At 51.9% G+C, this 23,305-nt stretch overlaps 1 protein-coding gene across 1 annotated transcript in view; it reads right to left on the bottom strand.

Moving 5' to 3' along the window:
* Positions 1-15,829: 15,829 nt before the first annotated feature.
* The window catches only part of CPLX1 (complexin 1), a 36,292-nt gene continuing 28,816 nt past the window's right edge, over positions 15,830-23,305 (bottom strand). The window contains exon 4 of the mRNA XM_032395572.1: positions 15,830-17,773. Coding sequence (XP_032251463.1) covers positions 17,576-17,773 — 198 coding nt within the window. The 3' untranslated portion in view covers positions 15,830-17,575. The remainder of the gene's footprint in view (positions 17,774-23,305) is intronic.

The following is a 23,305-nucleotide window of genomic DNA, read 5'->3' on the forward strand; positions in this document are numbered from 1 at the left end:
ATACTTTTATTCCTATTTATATGTGATCCAGTTTGAGTTAGTTGGAAGCATAACAGGTGTACATCACAGTTCAGTTTTTTGCATATGATGAGTAATCATCCTATTACCATTTGTTGAAAAGACTGTCCTTTCTCCACTGGATTGCTTTTGCAAGTTTTCAAAGATCAATTGACCATATGTATTTGGGTCTATTCCTGGGCTCTATTCTGATCATTCACCTGTGTGTCTTGTCCCTTTGCCAACACCACACTGTCTTGATTGTTGTTGCTTTAGGGAAAGCATTAAAATTGGGTATTCTGATTCATCCACCTTTGTTCTTCTTTATAAAAAATTACTTGAGCTATCCTAGCTCCATTACCCTTTCATATAAATTTTAGAATCATTTTATCCGTATCTATGAAAATGTCCTACCGAGATTTTTGGAATTATGTTAATTCTATAGATCAGTTTGGGGGAGATTGATATGCCATGTTGAGTCTTCCCATTCATGTGTATGTTAAATCACTCTATTTATGTAGGTCTTTTTAAATTTTTTATCAGCATTTTATAGTTTTCAGCATATGGATCCTATACATGTTCGGTTAGATTTAGACCTAAGTCTTTTGGGCTGCCTTTTTTTTTTTTTTTTTTTTTAAAGATTTTATTTATTTATTTGACAGAGAGAGAGACAGCGAGAGAGGGAACACAAGCAGGGGGAGTGGGAGAGGGAGAAGCAGGCTTCCCGCTGAGCAGGGAGCCCGACGTGGGGCTTGATCCCAGGACCCTGGGATCATGACCTGAGCCGAAGGCAGTCGCTTAACCAACTGAGCCACCCAGGCACCCTGGGCTGCCTTTTTATCTATCACTCTTTCTTCCTTCCTTCCTCCCTCCCTACCTCCCTCCCTTCCTTTCCTAAAATTTTTAAAATTTTAATTCAAATAATTATGTATAATGTATTATTGGTTTCAGAGGTAGAGGTCAGTGATTCATCAGTCTTATATAACACCCAGTGCTCATTACATCACATGCCCTCCTTAATGTCCATCACCCAGTTACCCCATCCCCCCACTCCTCTCCCCTCCAGCAACCCTCAGTTTGTTTCCTATGACTAAGAGTCTCTTATGGTTTGTCTCCCTCTCTGGTTTCGTCTTGTTTCATTTTTCCTCTCCTCCCCTATAATCCTCTGTTTTATTTCTTAAATTCTACACGTCAGTGAGATCATATGATAATTGTCTTGCTCTGACCGACTTATTTCATTTAGCATAATACCTCTAGTTCCATCCACGTCATTGCAAATGGCAAGATTTCATTTTTTTATGGCTGCATAATATTACATTTTACACACACACACACACACACACCCCCCACATCTTCTTTATCCATTCACCTGTTGATGGACATCTGGGCTCTTTCCAGAGTTTGGCTATTGTGGACATTGCTGCTATAAACATTGAGGTGCAGGTGCCCCTTCAGATCACTACATTTGTATCTTTGGGGTAAATACCAGTAGTGCAGTTGCTGGGTCGTAGGGTAGCTCTATTTTCAACTTTTTGAGGAACGTCCATACTGTTCTCCAGAGTGGCTGCACCAGCTTGCATTCCCACCAACAGTGTGAGAGGGTTCCCCTTTCTCCACATCCTCACCAACATCTGTCGTTTCCTGACTTGTTAATTTTAGCCATTCTGACTGGTGTGAGGTGGTATCTCATTGTGGTTTTGATTTGTATTTCCCTGATGCCGAGTGATGTTGAGCACTTTTTCATGTGTCTGTTGGCCATTTGGATGTCTTCTTTGGAGAAATGTCTGTTCATGTCTTCTGCCCATTTCTTGATTGAATTATTTGTTCTTCGGGTGTTGAGTTTGATAAGTTCTTTAAAGATTTTGGATACTAGCCCTCTATGTGATAAAACATTTGCAAATATATTCTCCCATTCTGTCGGTTGTCTTTTGGTTTTGTCCACTGTTCCGTTTGCTGTGCAAAAGTTTTTCCACTTGATGAAGTCCCAATAGTTCATTTTTGCCTTTGTTTCCCTTGCCTTTGGAGACGTGTCTAGCAAGAGGTTGCTGCCTGTGTTCTCCTCTAGGATTTTGATGGATTCCTATCTCACATTGAGGTCTTTCTTCCATTTCGAGTTTATCTTTGTGTGTGGTGTAAGGAAATGGTCCAGTTTCATTCTTCTGCATGTGGCTGTCCAATTTTCCCAATACCATTTGTTGAAGAGACTGTCTTGTTTCCATTGGACATTCTTTCCTGCTTTGTCGGAGATTAGTTGACCATAGAGTTGAGGGTCCATTTCTGGGCTCTCTATTCTGTTCCGTTGATCTATGTGTCTGTTTTTGTGCCAGTACCATACTGTCTTGATGATGACAGCTTTGTAATAGAGCTGGAAGTCCAGAATTGTGATGCCACCAGCTTTGGTTTTCTTTCTCAACATTCCTTTGGCTATTCGGGGTCTTTCCTGGTTCCATACAAATTTTAGGATTATTTGTTCCAGCTCTGTGAAGAATGTCAGTGGTATTTTGGTAGGGATTGCATTGAATGTGTAGATTGCTCTAGGTATCATAGACGTTTTAACAATATTTTTTCTTCCAATCCATGAGCATGGAATGTTTTTCCATTTCTTTGTGTCTTCCTCAATTTCTTTCATGAGTTTTCCATAGTTTTCTGAGTACAGATCCTTTGCCTCTTTGGTTAGGTTTATTCCTAGGTATCTTATGGTTTTGGGTGCAATTGTAAGCGGGATCAACTCCTTAATTTCTCTTTGTTCTGTCTCATTGTTAGTGTATAGAAATGCAATGATTTCTGTGCATGGATTTTATATCCTGCCACTTTGCTAAATTCCTGTATGAGTTCTAGCAGTTTTGGGGTAGAGACTTTTGTGTTTTCCACATAGAGTATCATGTAATCTGTGAAGAGTGAGAGTATGATTTCCGCTTTGCCAATTTGGATGCCTTTTCTTTCTTTTTGTTGTCTTATTGCTGAGGCTAGGACTTCCAGTACTGTTTTGAACAACAGTGGTGATAGTGGACATCCCTGCCATGTTCCTGACCTTAGGAGAAAGGCTCTCAGTTTTTCCCCATTGAGAATGATATTCGCTGTGTGGTTTTCATATATGGCTTTTGTGATATTGAGGTATGTACCCTCTATCCCTACACTGTGGAGAGTTTTAATCAAGAAAGGATGCTGTACTTTGTCAAATGCTTTTTCTGCATCTATTGAGAGGATCATATGGTTCTTGTCCTTTCTTTTATTTATGTAACATATCACACTGATTGATTTGCGGGTGTTGAACCCCCCTTGGTGGGAATAAATGGGAACTAATGGGAATAAATCCCACTTGGTTGTGGTGAATAATCATTTTAATGTACTGTTGGATCCTATTGGCTAGTATTTTGGTGAGAATTTTTGCATCCATGTTCATCAGGGATATCGGTCTGTAATTCTCTTTTGTGGTGCGGTCTTTGGTTTTGGGATCAAAGTAATGCTGGCCTCATAGAAAGAGTTTGGATGTTTTCCTTCTAATTTTTGAAACAGCTTCAGAAAAATAGATATTAATTCTTCTTTAAATGTTTGGTAGAATTCCCCTGGGAAGCCATCTGGCCCTGGGCTCTTGTTTGTTGGGAGATTTTTGATGACTGCTTCAATTTCCTTAGTGGTTATAGGTCTGTTCAAGTTTTCTATTTCTTCCTGTTTCAGCTTTGGTAGTTTATATGTCTCTAGGAATGCATCCATTTCTTCCAGATTGCCTAATTTGTTGGCATATGGTTGCTCATAATATGTTCTTATAATTGTTTATATTTCTTTGGTGTTGGTTGTGATCTCTCCTCTTTCATTCATGATTTTATTTATTTGGGTCCTTTCTCTTTTCTTTTTGATAAGTCTGGCTAGGGGTTTAACAATATTATTAATTCTTTCAAAGAACCTGCTCCTAGTTTCATTGATCTGTTCCACTGCTCTTTTGGTTTCTATTTCATTGATTTCTGCTCTGATCTTTATTATTTCTCTTCTCCTGCTGGGTTTAGGCTTTATTTGCTATTCTTTATCCAGCTCTTTTAGGTGTAAGGTTAGGTTGTATATTTGAGACCTTTCTTGTTTCTTGAGAAAGGCTTGTATTGCTATATACTTCCCTCTTAGGACCTCCTTTGCTGCATCCCAAAGATTTTGAACAGTTGTGTTTTCATTTTCATTGGTTTCCATGAATTTTTTAAATTCTTCTTTAATTTCCTGGTTGACCCATTCGTTCTTTAGCAGGATGTTCTTTAGCCTCCATGTATTTGAGTTCTTTCCAACCTTCCTCTTGTGATTGAGTTCCAGTTTCAAAGCTTTCCTTCTTTCTTTCTTTCTTGGAGGCTATTGTGTTCAATTTCTGTTTCCAACTTTGTATTGCTTGTATATAGTAATAAGATTGATTTTTGTGTGTTATCCTGTGACCTAGGTCACATTTAACATGGGATAAAATGTGTTGTCATTGTTTTAGAATAGTCTGGGATTTTCTACGTAGATAATCATGTAGTCTGTATGCTTCCCTTTCCAATCTATATTATTTTTATTTCTTTTTCTTGCCCCTCGCACTGGCTAAGACTTCCAACATTGAATAGGTGTGGTGAGAGAGGACATTTTTACCGTGTTTCTGATCTTAGGGGGAAAGCATTCAGCATTTCACCATTAAGTATTACACAATTACATAATTCTATACACTAAAACTCATAGAATGGTACACTAAAAAAAAGTCTTGGTGTATAATAATTTTTTTACAAAAAATTTTTAAAATACAACAAGTACCAGCAATGAACAATTGGAATTTGAAATAAAAGACACAATACTATGTACATTAGTACCAAAAAGAAATGAAATACATAGGTATAAATCTAACAAAATATATAGAAGATCTATATGAGGAAACTATAAAACTCTGAAGAAATAAATCAAAGAAGCTCTAAATAAATGGAGAGATATTCCATGTTCATGAATAGGAAGACTCGGGGTGCCTGGGTCACTCAGTTGGTTAAGCACCTGCCTTCGGCTCAGGTCATGACCCCTGGGTCATGGGATTGAGCCCTGCTTCAGGCTCCCTGCTCAGTGGGGAGCCTGCTTCTCCCTCTCCCTCTCCTTCTGCTGCTCCCCCCTGCTTGTTCTCTCTCTCTTTCTCTGTCAAATAAATAAATAAAATCTTTAAAAAAAATGAATAGGAAGACTCGATATTGTCAGGATGTCAGTTCTTCCCAACTAGATCTATAGATTCCATGTAATCCCAATTAAAATTCCAGCAAGTTCGCTTGTAGATATTGACAAATTGATTCTGAGGTTTATATGGAGAGGCAAAAGACCCAGAATAGCCAATACAATATTGAAGAAGAACAAAGTTGGAGGACCAACACTATCCAACTTCAAGACTCACTATAAAGTTACAGTAATCAACACAGTGCAGTGAAAGAACAGACAGATGCATCAATGGAACAGAACAGAGAGCCCAGAAATAGACCCACACAATTTTGTCAATGATCTTTGACAAAGGAGCAAAGACAATACAATGGAGAAAAGATAGTCTCTGTAACAAATGACGCTAGAACAATGGAAATCCACATGCAAAAAAATTAACCTAGACACAGACCTTACACCCTTCACAGAAATTAACCTCAAATGGATCATAGGCCTAAATGTAAAATGCAAAACTATAAACTTCCTAACAGATAACACAGAAGAAGATCTGGATGACCTTGAATTTCACAGTGACTTCTTAGGTAACAATACCAAAAACATGAAAGAAAAAATTGGTAAGTTGGACCTCGTTAAAATTCAAAACTTCTGCTCTGTGAAAGACACTGTTAAGAGAATAACACAAGCCTCAGGATGGGATAAAATATTTGCAAAAGACACATCTAGTAAAGGACTATTATCCAAAACTTACAAACACTTCAAAGTCAACAATAAGAGGGGCTCCTGGGTGGCTCAGTGAGTGAAGCGTCTGCCTTCAGCTCAGGTCATCATCTCGGGGTCCTGGGATTGAGCCCTGCATCGGGCTCCTTGCTCAGCAGGGAGGCTGCTTGTCTCCCTCTCCCTGTGCCCCTCCCTGGCTGTGCTCTCTCTCTCTCTGTAAAATAAATAAATAAAATCTTTAAAAAAAAAAGGCAACAATAAGAAAAACAACTCAATTAAAAGGGCAAAAGACCTGAACAGACACCTCACCTAGGAAGATATACAGTTAGGAAATAGCATATGAAAACATGCTAAAAATCATGTCATTTGAGGATTGCAAATTAAAATAATCATGAAACATCTATCTGAATGACCAAAACCTGGAGTACTGACAACTTCAAGAGCTAGCATAGCCACAAGACACTCACCACTGCTGTGGGCCGGCGTGGACGTGGAGCCACGGGGACACTCACCACTGCTGTGGGCCGGCGTGGACGTGGAGCCACGGGGACACGCACCACTGCTGTGGGCCGGCGTGGACGTGGAGCCACGGGGACACGCACCACTGCTGTGGGCCGGCGTGGACATGGAGCCACGGGGACACGCACCACTGCTTTTGGAAAGGAAGCTGGTGTAGCCCTCTTGGAAGATGGTTAGGTGGTTTTTTACGGAACTAAACACACTCTTACCACATGATCCAGCAGTCCCGCTCCTTGGTATTTACCCAAATGAGTTAAAAACTTACATCCAGGGGCGCCTGGCTGGCTCAGTCAGTAGAGCATGCGACTCTTGATCTCAGGGTCGTGAGTTCAAGTCCCATGTTGGGCGTAGAGCTTACTTGAAAAATAAAAAGAAATAAAGTATACATCCACACAAAGTTTTCACAAATATTTATAACAGCTTTATTTGTAATTACCAAAACCTTAAAACAACAAAGGTGTTTTTCAGTAGGTGAATGGATAATAAATTTGGTCCATCCAGGCAATGGACTACTATTGAGCACTAAAAAGAAATGAGCTGTCAAGCCAGGTAAAGATATGCAGGAAACGTAGATGCACATTACCAAATGAAAGAAACCAGCTGAAAAGGCTACATATGTTCCAGTTATATGAAATTCTAAAAAAAGGCAAAACTATGGATACAGTAAAAAATCCATGCTTGGAGGGATTTGGAAGGAGGAAGAATCTGTGGATCACAGGCAGTAAAATATTCTCTATGATACCTTTATGTATTCTGTGGATCCATGTCACTGTACATTTGTCAAAACCTACAGAATGTACAACACAAAAAATTAAACCTAAACTATATAGATTTTAGTTAATAACAATACATCAATATTGGTTCACAATTGTAACAAATGTATCACACTAATGCAAGATGTTAACAATGAGGGAAACGAGGGGGATCTAAGAATTCTCTGTACTTTCCACGCAGTTTTCTGTAAACCTACACCTGCTCAGAAGAATAAAGTCTATTAACTAAAAAAAAAAAAAAAAAAAAAAAAGACAACTTTCGGGTGCCTGGGTGGCTCAGTCAGTTAAGTGTCTGCCTTTGGCTCAAGTCATGATCCTGGAGTCCCAGGATCAAGTCCCGAGTTGGGCTCCCCACTCAGTGAGGAGTCTGCTTCTCCTTCTGACCCTCCCTGCTCTCGTGCTCTCTCTCAGATAAATACATAAAAATCTTTAAGAAGGAAATTCTAAAAAAAGACAATGGACTCCTCAAAGGAAGATATACAGTGGCCAACAAGCACATGAAAAAGTACTCACCATTCATCCTCAGGGAATGCAAATTAAAGCCAAGATGAGATACCAAACCCATGAGAATAACTAAAACTTTAAAGATTGTTATAGACTGAATGTTTGTGTCCCCCCAAAGTTCATATGTTGAGATCCTAACCCCAAAGTGATGGTATGAGGAGGTGGGGCTTGGGGTGATTGCATCATGAGTGGGATTATAAGCGGGGATCCCCGAGAGCCCCCCTCCTCCGCCACTGAGGACACAGAAGACGTCACCTGTGAACCACGAAGAGGCTTTCCCCAGGCACTGAGTCGGCTGCCACCCTGACCTCAGACTTCCAGCCTCCAGAGCTGTGAGAAATAATGCTGTTTAAGCTGCAGCCTGTGCTGTTTCACTAACGCAGCTTTAATGGGCTGAGACCGCGACTAACAGCACACGTGGATGAGAATACGCTGCTCGTTCTACATATATTACTGGACAACCGCTTTAGAAAATGGTTCTGCAGCTTCTTCTGAAGTTAGGCCTACGCCTACCCGTGACCCAGCAGTGCCACCCATGGGTGTTCACCTAAGGGAAATGTCCATAAAAAGACTATATAGTAGCTTATTTTCATGACGAAACAGGATACGACCCAATGTTCATCAGCAAGAGGACAATTAAGGGGGGTACATCGGGGCGGTGCGACGCTGCTCAGCCGTACCAGCCCCCGCACACCACCTCGGCCGTTAGGGCCTTGGGGCTGGGTGCACCGCCAGGCGACAGGTGTGGGAACCGGGGGCCACAATCTCCCCACTCACCAGGGGCAGCAGGTGATCCTTTCCAATCCCATCCTGGGGACCTGCTTCCTCGGAAGCCACCCCAAAGATGGGCTGGTGTCCAAGTCCATCACTTGGAGGTGCAGGGACCCCGAGATGGGAAGTGGGGACAGGGTTCAGGGATGGAAGGCAGACAGTGAGAAATGCAGCTGTGACTTCCCAGGGCTGACCCAGCCCTCCCAGGAAGGCCCGGGTGTCCCCCCTGAACACAGTTTTGCAGGACAGTACAGCCAGGCAAAGCCACCCTGTGGATAAAGACAGACACAAGCGCACTTTGTAATCACGTTGAACACAGACCACAAACATTGTCGGAGCCACGGGAATGACCCAGCATCCCCTCTGCTGGCTGGCTGCAGTGGTGGCCGTGCTGGGCCGTCAGCGTCCACCTGGCTCCAGGCCTCCCCTCCTGGATGAGGTGTGTCCAGATGCCCAGTTACGGACAGCGTCCTGATTCCTGACCAGCACCTGACCCCAAGCGAAGGCCTCTTCCTCAAGCCCTCCCCCCAAACCGTCCAACGCAGCCCAAATCCCAGAAGTCCTTTCTCACTGAGATGCCCATGGTTCCCATCATGTGTGTCCCCTTCCGCCACTTGTTCAGCTACAGAGTGTTTCTAGTGGATTTTGACGAGAGTATATTGACACAAAAGAGGTGGTTTCTTGAACCAGCTGCATGAGGTTCATTGCAGTGGACACAGGGTAAACGCACATCTTGGAATTGTTCCTCCTTTTTGTTCCAGGATGAAAACAGCTGGGTGGCTCCCCGCTCTGGTCCGTCCTGGGAGGGCTGCTCCCTGGGACTTCGGGCTGTGCCACCAGCAGAACCGCCTTGGGAAGAGGTGGCACCGGCAGCTGGGGGGTGAGAGCCAACGGTCTGGGTCCCAGCTTGGCGTCTGCCCCAATTGCTTAGATAACTGGATTTATTGGGACTTAGTATTGCCACCTTTTTTGTACCTTCTCTTTGCTTCCTTTCCCCCCTCCAGTTCTATCCCTGGTAGATTAACCACGTTTCTCCACTTCTTTAAACTTCTACCAGTTTGTGAATTATATATGCTTATTTATATTTTATTCCTTCAGTGGTCACCCACGAGTCTTTTAACCAATTTATAAGGACATACTGAAAACACAACAGTACATTTCAATGTGTTCTCTGTCCTACAGATAATTCACAAGTTTAATTTCCAAACATATGGGGGTTTCTAATTATCGTTGTTGTTGGTCTCTAGACTGATTGCCCTGAGGCCAGACTACATGTTCTGTCTTATGCCAGTCCCATGAATTATGTTGGGACGAGCTTTCTGGCCTAATCAGCAGTTAATTTTTGTAAATATTTATGTGAACTTTAAAAGAATATACATTTTTTTCAGTTGAGTGCAGAGTTCTATATATGTTCAATTGGCCAAGTTAGCTAACGGCGTTGTTTAAATCCCGTGTCTTTTCCTGATTTTCAGCTGCTTCCTTACTGAAGAGATGTGTTAAGTGCTTTATCCTTGAATCAGATCTTCTTGGGTTACATGTTCTTTTCCTCAGAACTTTGAATTTTATTGAATTCATGTTCTTACTATGTTGTTCCTTGAGTTATTTTTCTGCTAGGTTGGGCTCTTGGTCCATGTTTGCACTCAATATTTACTTGTTTGCTTGTTTCTCTATAGTGTATCTATTTGGTTGCCTTGCTGGTTCTTTCCATTTTGCTTGTGCCAGGACAGCCCCATCCAGAATACATTTCCACCTTAGATATAGCATGGAGAGGTTTTACACTCTTCCCACCATTTCTGAGAATGACTTACTTTTTCTTCCGCATTGGACTGCGATGGGGCTTCTGATGACCCTGCATGCCTCTGGCCTGAGAGTTTGGTAGGGGCGGGGCAGAGTTCAGGTGGGCCAGGTCAGTCTTACCTGTGCTTGGCTGAGATGATGTCAGGCAACTGGCCAGGTTTACCCCACCCGGCAGGGCTGGGGCAGCAAGGCAGGCAGTTCGCATCATCCCCAGGAGGACAGAGCTCTGGACCCCTCCTTCTCATTAGGAATCTGCTGGCTCTTCCCTGTTTCCCTGTAACCTGCCTCCATGCAGCAGCTCCCACCTTGCCTGTGGGGAAGCAGTGAGAATATTCAGGAGGAAGCCCAGGACTGATGTCTCCCACATGGCTTTTCTGCTCTGCAGGCACGTGAGCTGGTTGGGGTTGAACCTGCACTTCCTTCTCTTCTGTGTCTTTCATTGGCTGCTAGTTTTGATGATGTTCGAATTAGATTCTGCCTTTTCCAGATTAATTTTTTAAGTAAACTTATAATTTTAGAACAGTTTTAAATTTTAAAAGAAGTTATGAAGATAGTGCAGAGGGTTCCCATATTCCTGCAACTCAATTTCGCCTATTAACATCTTTCATGAGTATGGCACATTTGAACCAACACTGATACATTTTGTTAACTAAAGTTCATTCTTTATTCAGATATCCTTAGGTTTTACTTGGTGTCCTTTTTCTGTTCCAAGATCTCATTGAGGATATCATATTTTTTAGGTGTCATGTCTCCTTAGGCTCCTCTTGGCTGTGACATTTTCTCAGACATTCCTTGTGTTTTATGGCCTTGACACTTAAGGAGTGCTGGTGCCAGTTAATTTGTAGAACATCCTTCACCTGGGGTTAGTCTGATGTTTTTCTCATGGTTAGACTGAGACCTGGGGTTAGTCTGATGGTTAGTCTCATGGTTAGACTGGGGTAATGGGTTTGGGAGAGGAAGACCACAGAGCTGAAGTGCCCTTCTCATGACATCTTATCAAGGGCACACACTATCAACATGGTGGATCACTGTGCTGTTGATCTTGATCTGGAGGTGGTGGTTTCGTCAGACTTCTCCACTATCAGCTACTGTTTTTACCCCTTTTCCATACTGTGTTCTTTGGAGGGAAGCCCCTGTGTGCAGCCCACACTCAAGAGTGAGGGTTTTCTCCCTCTCCTCGAAGGCAGTGTCTACCTGAAGTATTTGGAATCCCACATGGCAGATTTCTCTCTTCTCCCCACTGTGTTTACTCATTCACTTATGTCTGTGTGGACTAATGGATCTTTATTCTGCACTTGAGTTATAACCCAACACTCTTACTTTGGTGTTCAAAGTGTTCCACCTTTGATCACTGGGAGCTTGGTCAGTTGCCGCTGTTCCCTTGTGACATGCCCCATCATTGTGGGTTTGCTTCCAGGCTTATTTTGGATATTTCCTGCCCCAGTCATAGGTGAATTTCTCCTAGTTGGTGAGTTCTGATTATCTCCTTAACTTTATTTCTGCTCCATGTATGAAGAATTAACTGCAGGAGAGAGAACCCATACCGAGTGTCAGTTGTCCATCTTGGCCTGGAAGTTGCAGCCAGGCCCAGTCCTGGGTGGGTGACGGGGCGGGGAGCCAGGGGGTGTAATGGGCTGTGCCCCCCTCCCTGAGACCCATGGCCTAGTGGACATGCGTGCACAGAAGTTCTGACTGATGGACTCCTTTGAGAGAACCAGGGTTTTTGGCCAACTGGACACAGCACAAGGCCCTCCTCTCTTTACTGCTGCACCAAAGGGTTGTTCTTAAAGCAAGTCAAAGGTCAGTGCTTGGGTTGGCCTCGAAGGTTGGCTAGTACATGTTAACGTTTGCCTTTCCAAGAACTGTCTTTGCACAGGGAACTTCAGGGAAAGATGGAGTAGAAGCAGGAGATGTGACCCTGGGATTGGCCTCTCTGCCCACCAGCTCCCCAGCTCCTGGGTCTCCTGCAAGAGGGTAGTAGCCTGAGCTTCGGCTACACCCTCACCCAGTCCCTTCCCACCCTCCAGGCCTTTCCCTAGCCAGGCAAGACCCTTCTCTCTCTCCCAGCAAAGCCCTTTTTTACCCCTGTGCAACATAAATCCCAATGGACTCACTCAACTGAGGGTGCAAGAAATACTGTTTTGTTTCGTAAAAATCAACTAAACCTCAACTCTCATGCGTTGTCCTAAGGCTCAGAGCAATCACCCTGGGCACTACGGGGAACTGATGCGCAGCCCTGGGCAGGGCCCTGAGTTGGGGATTGGGGCCCCAGCAGCAGGGAGGCGCTACCAGCTTCATCCTCCAGGAAAAGCAGTGTGAACAGTGCAGGACTCTGGGTGCGGGCTGAGCCCACCCTCCTGGCTAAGGATCTTCTCTGAGCCTCAGGCTGAAGCCTGCCAGCCAGCACTGGCCATCGGAGTCTGCGCCCCTTACTCCCAGGCTCTGCCCTCAGACCGGTATGGGCCTCTGCTTGGCCAGCTAGGGCCACCTGGGCCCACCCCCACGGGCTGCAGCCCTGGCCACTGGTGTGCGCACAGAGCGGGGGCAGCAGGAAGGACGACGCCACCCCGGCTGGCTTCGGCTCCCTGGCCTGGGGCAAAGACTTTGCTGCCGCGGCCGAGAATAAGCCGCACGTGGCAGCCCGGACGTGTCCCCTGCCGGGTGCCCAGCCTCCTGGCTGCCGGTCAGCGCCCAGCGCAGAACCAGCTGCCGCCTCCCTGCAGGCGACTCACAGGACCCAGGCCGTCCGCTCCTTGCCCCAACTCAGCCTGCGGAGGGCACCGCGAAGGTTCCGGAAGAACTCGGGGAAGGAACGCGGAGCACTCAGGACCGTGGGCGGAACCGAGCCCGAGGTCTGGCCCAGGACTCGCCGAGCGCCGCGCATTGGCTTCTCCCCGGTTCCGATGGGCCGGGCTTCTGCCACGTGACCCGCTCGGAGCCAATTGTGGCGGCTCGATCTGGCACACGCTTATTGGCTCAGGCCGGCCAGGTGGGCGGGGCAGAGCCCCGAGGGGCCGCGGGCCACGCTCCGCAGGCGGGGCTTTGGCTCCCGGACTTCTCGTCGTAGCGCTCACCTCGAGTGGCACTGGGCCGGGGTCCTGCCCTGAGGCCCTTCCATGAGGAAGTCCACGCAGACGTGTGGCCGACACTGGCCTGGCATTGAGACAGCCCGGGCGCCCCCCACCAGCCCGACTACCAGTCCACCCCCAAGCTCGGCCGCAATCCCGCCCCCAGCCCAGCCCCACCCTCCGCCCCAGTCCCTCAATCCCGCCCCCAGCCCAGCCCCATCCCCATCCCCCGCCCCAGTCCCCAATCCCGCCCCCAGCCCAGCCCCCCGGTCCCGCCCCAGTCCCTCAATCCCGCCCCCAGCCCAGCCCCCCGGTCCCGCCCCAGCCCCTCAATCCCGCCCCCAGCCCAGACCCACCCCCCCGCCACAGCCCCCGGTCCCGCCCCTGGGGCCAGCCCAAGCCGGGCTCTCTGCTACCCACCACTCCTCCGCGACAGGACCCCTCCTTTCCCTAGACCTGAGGGGGCCTGCTGAGACAGGAGTGGAAACGGTTCCAAATTGTGTGGACAGGTGGCCCGGACTCAGTGTTCACTGAGCCCCGCCGGCTGCGACTGTGGACAGCAGGACTTGTCTAGCTGCGGATTAGCAGGACTGGACAAAACGGTCCTTAATTGCCAGACCTTTAAAATTGGGACCTGACAGCCTTGACCGTTAAGTGGCTTGTGAGCAAGCAGCTCACATAGTGCAGGTGCCTGAGAGGAGAGGAAGCAGGAAATCGCTGGCGGCTGATAGGGAGCAGGAGAGAGAGGTGGTCCTCAGAGCCAGGAGCTGGCCAGACCTGCCTGCCTGCAGAGTGGGACCATGTGTCTGCAGGGTGCGACGGATCCAGGTGTGCTCTGCTTTGTCAAGACTTAAACAGCCAGAAAGGAAAGAGACTCTGCTAAGAGTCAGTGTGGATCTAGAACAAGCATCTGGAGCAAGACTGTGGTCAGTGGAGTCATGGTCACTGCTCTGAAGGGCCCTGGGCATGGCTGGTCCTCTGTCTGCAGTGCTCTCCCATGGGAATCCCACAGGGCTCCCTCTTCCTCTCCTTGGGGCTTCTCTGCACCTCCTCAGAGGTGAAATATTGGTCTTCACCATCCTCTCTGCCCCCTTAATCCACTCAATTTCCTCCACAGAAGAAATCACCACTTGATTTATGTTTTTGTTTATCATCTGTCTCTTGTCACTGGAAAAATCAGTTCCAGGAGGAAGGGACCTCAGTTATCCCTGGTGCATAAAACTGAGCTTGGCACATCAGAGGGATTCAGTAAACATCAAGTGAGCAAGTATCTTTACCTGGAGTCCTCAGACACCATCACCTGAGGTCACTGAGGAAGGGCTAGTCAGAGGGAAGGTGTGCCAGGTCACCTAGCATATCCCGGTTGCTGCTCAAGACTAAGCCCAGTCCCTGCTAGGCTGGGGTGGTGGAGGGAGTGGAGACTAAACGATGGATGCCATTTTCAGTGCCCTTCTAAGAGGGGCCATCCTGGGGTGGCCTAAAGGCACGGAGTTGGCTGCAAAGACTTCTGTCAGTGTTTTGGATCCAGGGAGGGAGGATGGACAGCTGCTCCTTCTTCAGGGGGCAAAGGCACACTGGGTGGTACTCGGGGCTGGGGTCCAAACTCTCCCCAGAGGCAGGTCCTCCCATACCCCCCTTCCTGACACCGCCCAGTCCCTGAGGCAGAGGCAAAGGAGTGATGGCTCTGGAGCAGCCTTCAGGGCACAGCTCTGTGGGGAGGGCGTGCAGGGGGCAGGGGTGGGGGATGAGTGTAGCCTTTCTACTTGCCAAGACCGGGCAGGTTTTGCTGAAAGCATTTCTGGCCAGCAGTGTGAGGAAAATCACAGGTGACCCAGAGAGGCCCCCAGAACTGGAGACCACACATGTCCTTTCTGGGGATACAAGTAACCATGGCACCTTGGGGTAGGCTTTGGGTACGGGAAGGACATGGGTGGGGGCCCAGAAGGGAGAGAGCAAGGCTGCTCTCTGGGCCGGGTCAGGGTGCCCGGGGTTCCACGGGCACCTCCTCCAGCGTCAGCCCAGATGGGCAGGCTTCCCTGGTGGGGCGTGGGACCCAGAGCTCCCGCAAGGCACAGAGGCATCCCTAAGGACACGGGGAGGAGATGGCCACCACAGGACAGACTAGAGGCAGGATCCTCAGGGCTGCGAAGGAGTTTAAGGCGGTGGGGGGTTGGCCGAAAGTGTGGCCAACACAGTGGGACCTGGGCCCTCCAGGGCCTGGCCTATCTGTGGGGAGGGCAAGGCCTGTCAAGGGGTCTGTGCAGGTGGGAGACTCATAGGAGGGGGAAGGGGCGAGGAAGGAAGGGAGCCCCAAAGGGGCTCGTCTGCCTTTTGGATGATTACCCTGGGTCTGCCTTAGAGAGAACCGGGTGAATCTGGGTCAGGGTGGTGGGGAGACCCTGCAGTTGTGGACAACCAGGGACAGGGGGATGTGCCCCCTAGCTGGCAGGACGTGGAAGTGAGTGAGACCTGTCCAACGGGGTCCGGCCCCTCCTGCCAGGACCCCAGTCTGCCCTCTGGCTGCCAAGGCGGGATCAGGACTCTGGAGAGAATGGCCACACGGTGTGAAATCACTGTGGTGTTTTATTGGCTGTGATTCCACCCAGAGACTACACACGCGACGGCCCCCGACATGCAGGAGGAGGCCCAGGCGCAAAGACAGAAGGACGGACGACATCCACAGTTTACGCTAAGCTCGGCTGCTCCGGGCGCCCCATGCGCTGGGAACGGGATGCGGGGTTTCTACGAGACAGCGCCCTGTCTGCTCAGAGCTGGCTTTTCAAAGTGTGAAAACAGGCATTTAAAAAAGACGTGGGACCAGGAGGAGTCAGAGAGGGCGCGGGACGCGCGGGGCGCACCAAGGCGGCGCGGGGGCGCCAGGACACGCTCTCACGTCTTGGAGCAGGGGGCGTGCGCGGTTCGTATTGCGGTCTATTGATATGGCTTCTCTAAAGAGCGGCGGAGGGCCACGCCCCTGGCCCGCAACACGTGGACACAATGAACTTGTGATATGGACAGAAAGGGGCCCCGGGCACCGAGGCAACGGGCTTTCCGTCACGATAAAACTCCCCAAACACGTAAGACCTCATTTACCTGAGATTCAACATATCGTGATGCAAAGGAAAACAAGGATGAAGGAGACGTAAGGGTTCGGGAGGCCCGCGGTGGTTGCCGTCAAACTCCGCCTCCGCTGAGCGCAAGGCCACCTGGCAGTCCCCAGCTCGAGGGGCCTGCTCCCTTCGGGGGAGGGCAGGGCCGGCCTTTCTGTCTCCAGACGCACAGCACTCATCTGAGGGCTCTGCGTCTCCTCCCAGATCTCCTTGAGGGTGTGCGGGTGCAGGGGGTGAGGGCAGGGGATACCCCCATCCAGAGCAGCCTCCATGGTGAGACTGGAGGTGCCAACCAGGGAGGGGAGTGGGCTGGGCCCACGGACTCAGAGGGGTACGAGTTGGAGGGATGTGTGAGAGTCTGTGTGTATTCCACCCTGGGGGGGGGGTCTGGGAAGTTTCCCCCAGGCCTATTGCTTTGTTTCCCTTAGTTTAGAAGAGAACCGGGTCCTGGTATTTCTAGGAAGCTAAGCCTTCCAGAGGAGTGGGCCGAGAAGGGAGAGTGAAGGACAGGGAGAGACAGACGGACAATGAGTGTGAGGGGTGCGGGTGGAGGTGGGCAAACTTCAGACAGGAAGATTCAGAGATCCTGCTACCCAGGGGTCACTGTGGGGATGGGGGAGGCTGCTCGCCCCTCCCAGTCCCCTCCCAGCCCGCACACCCGCCTTCCCCCCACTATGGCTGTGCTCCTGAGTTTGGGACCGGACAAGCGCCCACCAACGCAGGAATGGCGCACCGAGGGGTGGTCAAGATGCTGGCCCTTTCGGTGGCCCTGGCCTTGGGCATTGCTGGGTGGGTGTGAAGGGCGGGAGCAGTAAGGGACGTCCCAGGCTCTGGGGGAGGGTCCAACCCAGAGGAGCACGTGGGCTGGTCCCCGGGGCCTGCAGCACAGACCGCAGGGGCCCGGGGGAGGGGCAGGCGCCCCTCCCCCGTGGCGGTGGCGATGGCAGTGCGGGGAGAGGGGTGGGGGGAGAGGTGCGCGCAGGCTCCCGAGGTATGAGGGGGGCATGGGGCTGATGGATCTAGGACTATGGCTTATATTGGCGTTGGGGGCTGCACTCTGCTCCCGACATCCCTTCAAGGGGCCTCCGCGGAGGGCATGTAGAGGGGGTGGGTAGGCGGGGGTGGCGAGGGGGGGGGGGCTCCGGGCTCTGGCGGGCTGCCGTCCAGCGCAGGGTCGTTACTTCTTGAACATGTCCTGCAGCGGCCCGGGCAGGTACTTGATGACGGTGTCCAGGATGCTCTCGTCTTCCTCCTCCGGCTCGTCCCCACAGCCCGGCGGGATGGCCTTCTTGGGCCTCGTCAGGCTGCCCTCCGAATTGGCCTCCATGGCGGCCTGGGCCTCGGCCTCGCGTTCCTCCTTCTTCTTGATGCCGTACTGGGGGGGGGGGGCGGGGGTCAGACCGCGAGCGGATTTCCCAGCCCAGGCCTGGCTCCGGGCGCCACACCTGGACCCTTCCTGCGCCTGCAGGATGGGCCGAGAGGCCTCGAGAGGCGGTGCCCGTGGCTGTGAGGGTGTGGGGGAGCCCCTGGGCCCACCGACTGCCGCAAGACCCCAGAAGACAAAGTCCCCACACAGGAGGGTGGCTGGAAGGGTGTGGGGGACCCCACGGAGTGTGCAGGGGCGACAGCGGAAGCCGGGGCTTGGGGGGCTGTGTTGAGTGGGGAGCAGAGGGAAGGGGGAGGTCCATCCCCACCAGCACCAAAGCTGCGCCCCCGCCCCACCTCGCCCCTCCCCCTGCCATCCTGCCTCGCCTTCCCAGGGAGCTGGCACAGCGGGCCTGGCTATGGGCTGGGAGGGGCAGGCAGGATGTCTGCCGGCCGTTGTGAAGAACCCGTTTGTCCGTGGCTGGCGGGCCCACGCAGCCCAGATCCCTGGTCGGGTGAGGTGTGGTCACACCTCAGGCCTGGACAACTCTCCCTAGATGCCGCCAGGACCCCCGCCCCTACCTGGACAGCGAGGGGAGGGTGCCCAGTGGCAGTTCTAGGTGGATGTTCTGGAGCCCCACCTAGGCGTGCCCTCAGCCAACACTCCCGGGCACCCCTGAGCCCCCCATTTCCGCTTTCCCCTCTGTACTGGGTAGAATAATGTCCCCCCAAAATTCATGTCACCTGGAACCTTCGAATGCAGGCTTATTTGGAAATAAGGTCTTTGCAGATGATATTAAGGTAAGGAGATCATCCTGGTCCCTAAATCCAGTGACAGTTTCCTTGTAGAAGAAAGACAAGGACAGACAAAGCCACAGGAAAGTGGAGAAAGGCTGGCTACAAGCCAAGGACACCGAGGACTGCCAGGGGCCACACAGGAGACAAGGAAGGGTTCTCCCCTGCAGGTTTCAGAAGGAGGGCAGCCCCGCCCACATCCTGATTGTGGACTTCTGGCCTCCAGAACTGAGAGAATAAATTTCTAAGAGACGAACACATGCCCCCTCCCCCCAGGCCTACCACTGGCCCTGCAGGAACCAGCATTGAACCATCCTAGCCCTGCAGGATGGAGGAGGATGAGCCTGTGGTCACCAGGAGGCCTCCTGCCTCACACTGGACTCATGGGTTTCAGGGGCTGGTGGTCTCTGATGGGCCAAGCTCAGGACCCACTGAGGCTGGAAAGAGGGGCACCCCTTGGCCAGGTCTGAGGTTCTGGATCACACATAAGGGAATGCACAGGGGCAGAAGCATTAATAAGGGTAAACAGGGACAACTGGGGACAGCGTGTCGGTGTCAGCGATTACCCACAGACTCCAGATTTCTACTGGGGATACACAAGCACAGGATCACTGGCCTCAGGGAGGAGGTGTTTCTGCCCAGGGGGAGGACTGACCCCAATGCTCACTCATCTCTCCTTGCCAACCCCTCCCAACAAAAGTGGATTCTGCTTCTGGTGCTGGTGGGGGGGGGGGGGAATGCCCCACTCTCCAAGAAGGACCTTCCCTCTCCTTCCAGATTTCGGGGGGGCTGGCTGTGTCCCACCCCCAGCCTGCTGACGATGCTGACGGAAACCTCTGCACCTCTCTGCTCCCTGAGGCTGCAGGTGGGTCAGGCATGGGGGAGTCAATGGCCACCTTCAGCAGAGGTCAGAGATGAAGAAGCCATGCTCTCTGCCCACCTGTGACCAGAGCACAGCCTGGGGCTTCCTTGGGCACTTGCCAGACACTGAGAGAGGAATGAGGTGTTCATCCGTCTTCTTCTGCAGGAGCCCTGAGCAGCCCACGGTCCCCTTGCTGGGAGGGTCTCAGTGAGGGGCCGATGGGGGCACCCAGGGAACATCCTGGGCAGCAGGCACATGGACCAGAGGGCCCGTCATACTGAGCACTGGTGTCAGGTCAGCCAAGGCACAGAGTGTGACAAGCTGGCCGGACACGGGGCGCCCCTTGCACAAGCAGCACGGGTCCTGCTCCTGGGTCACTACTCAGGGACAAACTCACGGCAGAGGGAGTGGCGCTTAGGCGTGGAAGGGGAAGGAGGGACATGTGGCTTGGAGCCCTGTGGGGTGGAACGTGGGCGGGGAGAGAGGCCAGAAACTAGGTCAGACCAGAGAGAGCCTCCCTCCAGCCCGGGGCACAGACTCCAGCAGACTCCTCCAGCCACAGACGTCTGTGCACGCGGCAGGAACACTCAAGCGCCAGGGTGCCGGTCTGCGCGCTGGACCCGGGAGGCTGTGCTGCCCAAAGCCTGCACTCACACTCACCGCGGAAGTGCCTGTGCTCAGGGAACACGCATGTTACGGCGAGAGCACGTTGTGCACAGTTGAGCAGAGTGATCTCCCCGACCAGAGAGGCAAGCTCTGAGCAACCACGGTCTGCAGTGTTGGGGCTGTCCCCTCTGGCGTCCAGAAAGGAGACCCCAGCCCCCAGCCCCATCACTCCAGTGAGACTCAAAGTCCTGCCAAGGCTGCGGCCACTGGGCTCCAGCTGAAGGTCACAATTACTCTGTTAGGGGAGGGACTCCAGAGCTGGGGTCCACACCAGAGCTTGGCTCCACTGTGATCTGGCTAAGAGCTGATTTGAGGCTCTCGAGCTCCGGAGACAAATGTCCAGCCACAGCTGGTCCAGGCACCCACTGGAGGTGCCCAGCCTCCACACTGACCACGAAGATGGCAGGGTCCCGCCCCACACCCGGCAGCTGGGAGGAACCTGGTGCTAATTAACAGTGAGGATCTGTAATATCCCAAAACAACAAATAATCGGCAATCACATGCACACTTTTACTGTCAGCACAAACCTCAGACTGAACCTTGAGTGATCAAGGGGATGTGGGGGACTGGATGGGCTTGGATCCACCAGTATGGTGCTGGGAGGAGGGTGGTTGTGGCTCAAAGCTGAGGATCTCCAAACCTGGTGGTGGGCATGCAAACCAGAAGGTAAGCATGCAAATCAGGAAATGCATATGCAAACCAGGCAGCGCATCGGCAAATAAGCACAGGTGGGTCAATCTCACAGGTGCGCCATGATGGGGTGGGGAGAGGGAGGCTCTGCCCACCGACCCCTAAGGTGAGACATCCTACAAGCCTGCTTCTGCTTTCCTTGGATGAGGTCGCCAAGGGACCTGGGTGCCCCAGAGGACACGTGACCCTGGCCCCTATGCCCTCCATCTCATGGCCCTCCCACCCATCTGATGGATGGAAGCTGGGTCTGGTGCATGGGGGCCAGCGAGGATAATCTGGGGGAGCCACACCTGAAGAGCAGGATTCCCACCTGTGGGGAACAAGAGGAAAGTGGGAAGGGTTACGTGGACAGGTGGAAGAGGGCTCTGCAGAGAACCCAGTGGACATGAGGGTCAGGCAGACCTCTTAGGGGCAGGACCTGGGAGCTGGGTCACTCAATGGTGCTCCAGGTGCAGCGGGGACCAGAGGCTGCCCCCACCCAAGCAGATGCCCTGCCTTCACCACCCAGGATGGCTGCTGGCAGGGGGGGTCAGCTCCGGCCCTGCACCCCACCCTATCAGTGCACAGCCTCCGCTCCTGGTCTGAGCTGCCTCCATTTCCAGGGGGCCCTGGGGCTCACAGGAGGGGGCGGGCCACATTCTGGAGGTTGGAGTGGTGGCACTGGGAAGACCTGGGCCTCCTGTGGCTCCAGCATCCAAAACATGCCAGACCCCCTCCTGAGCTGCCTCTGACCCACGAATGGAGGGACTCACCATTGTCCCCGTCTGCCCAGCACCGGCTCCACTCCCTGCCCAATGCCCGGCCAGGTGACCACTGTCTCATTTAGCTCTGCAGCCACACAGGAAAGGCCCCTGCCTGGCAGACTCAGTTTTGTGGTGTCTAGGTGGACCACAGCAGGTGTCCCTAACACACCCACACCTTCTCTGCAGCTGGACCCTCTGGGGACAGGTCCTGGCCCACTCGTCCTACCTAATCCCACAGTAGCTGAGAAAACAATCAGGCTGAGCAGGTAAGGGAACCACGGCCCAGCCTGAGGTGCTCTGACCCCTGCCCGCGTGACTGGGTTCAGTAGATGCCCCAGTGCCCACTGGGCCCACGAGAACAGAACCCAGATGTGTGCAGGAAGGGTTCCTCCAACTGGCAGGGGCAAGGCCCAGCCTCCAGGGCTGGCAGAGAAGGTGAAGGCCCCCAGCACACCCAGGGGATTCCAGGTAGGGGTGCTCACGTGGGGAGAGAGGGGGCCCTGAGGCTCTGCCATGGGGTGCAGCCCTCCACAGAGCCACCCTGGCGCTGGGGGTCTTGAGGACAGATCCATCACTCGGAGGAGCTTGGTGAGGGTCCTCATCCATGAAGCATTAGGAGCAGTGTACCCAGGGAGGGGGCACTTCCCACTTCCCCCAGGCCTCATGCTGGGACTGTTCCCCAGGTCCCCATCACTCTGTTGTGGAGCTCATGCTCATTGGAGCACCCGCTCCCTCACTCATTCACTGGCTTAGCATCCACAGGGCCAGGCTCCGTTTCAGTCAACAGGAACAGAGCCAGGCACAAAACAGCCAAAGCCCCCACCCTCCACGTGGGGGTGGACAATGAACAGCAAACAAGTGAAAAACAGGAGTGTGTTGGATAAAAGAAGGTTTGGGGAGCCAACTAAAGCAGGAGACGGGGAGGGTTGTGTGGAGGGTGGGGAGGGGAGGGAGGGGCCTCAGGGAGAGATCCAGAGAGAAGCAACCATGCAACAGCCCAGGGGCACTGGGAACGTGGATCCCGAGGAGGCCCAGTGCACAGTGGGCGTAAGTCACCACAAGCCTGGGCTGGGGCTCCGGATGAAATGGGAGTCAGCGGACGGTTTGAAGAGAGGAGGGACAGAAAGGGCTTCCATATTAAAGGCGAAATGAGTGGAGTCTGTTGAGCCCATGAACTCACACGAACGCACATGAGTCTCCGAGGGCCAGGCCCAGGCTCAGGGGCCTCCTGATGGGGGAGACTGGGGAGGCCACCCCCACTCCACGCCCCCAGGGGCCCCGAGGCCTATCCAAACACTGTGACCCGTTTGTGAGGCTCAAGGCCAGGCCCTCCCAGGATCCGCCACTGGGGTGCACATGTGGGGCAAAGCCGTGGGCAGCAGACACAGACAGACAGACAGAGAGACAGACAGACAGGCTTCAGAACACAGCTGCTCCAGCCCTCTCTCTCACCCCCTACCCTCCCCCAATCTCTCTGTCTCTGTCCCACCCTCAGCTCCCCCAAGCCATGGCCACCATCACCCGATTCCTCCCCTCTTAGAAGACATTCTGCCTGGGCATCTGTCTGTCTCTGTCTCTTGATTCTCCCCCTTCTGCCTCATCCCCCATTTCCTGATCCATACAGTGATACCCCCCGACAGCCTAAGCTGCCTGACCCAGAAGGGGCCAGTGCTGGGGCAGAAAAGGGCAGGAGGTGCTCGTGAGTGGCTCTCACAGCAAAATCAGGAGCTTTGTGAAGGTCCCCAGAAAAGGTGTCCAGTGACCAGTGGTGGGATGTTGAGGTTTG

The sequence above is a fragment of the Phoca vitulina genome, unplaced genomic scaffold (genome assembly GCF_004348235.1).
Source record: "Phoca vitulina isolate PV1807 unplaced genomic scaffold, GSC_HSeal_1.0 scaffold85, whole genome shotgun sequence".
NCBI classification, from domain to species: Eukaryota; Metazoa; Chordata; class Mammalia; order Carnivora; family Phocidae; genus Phoca; species Phoca vitulina.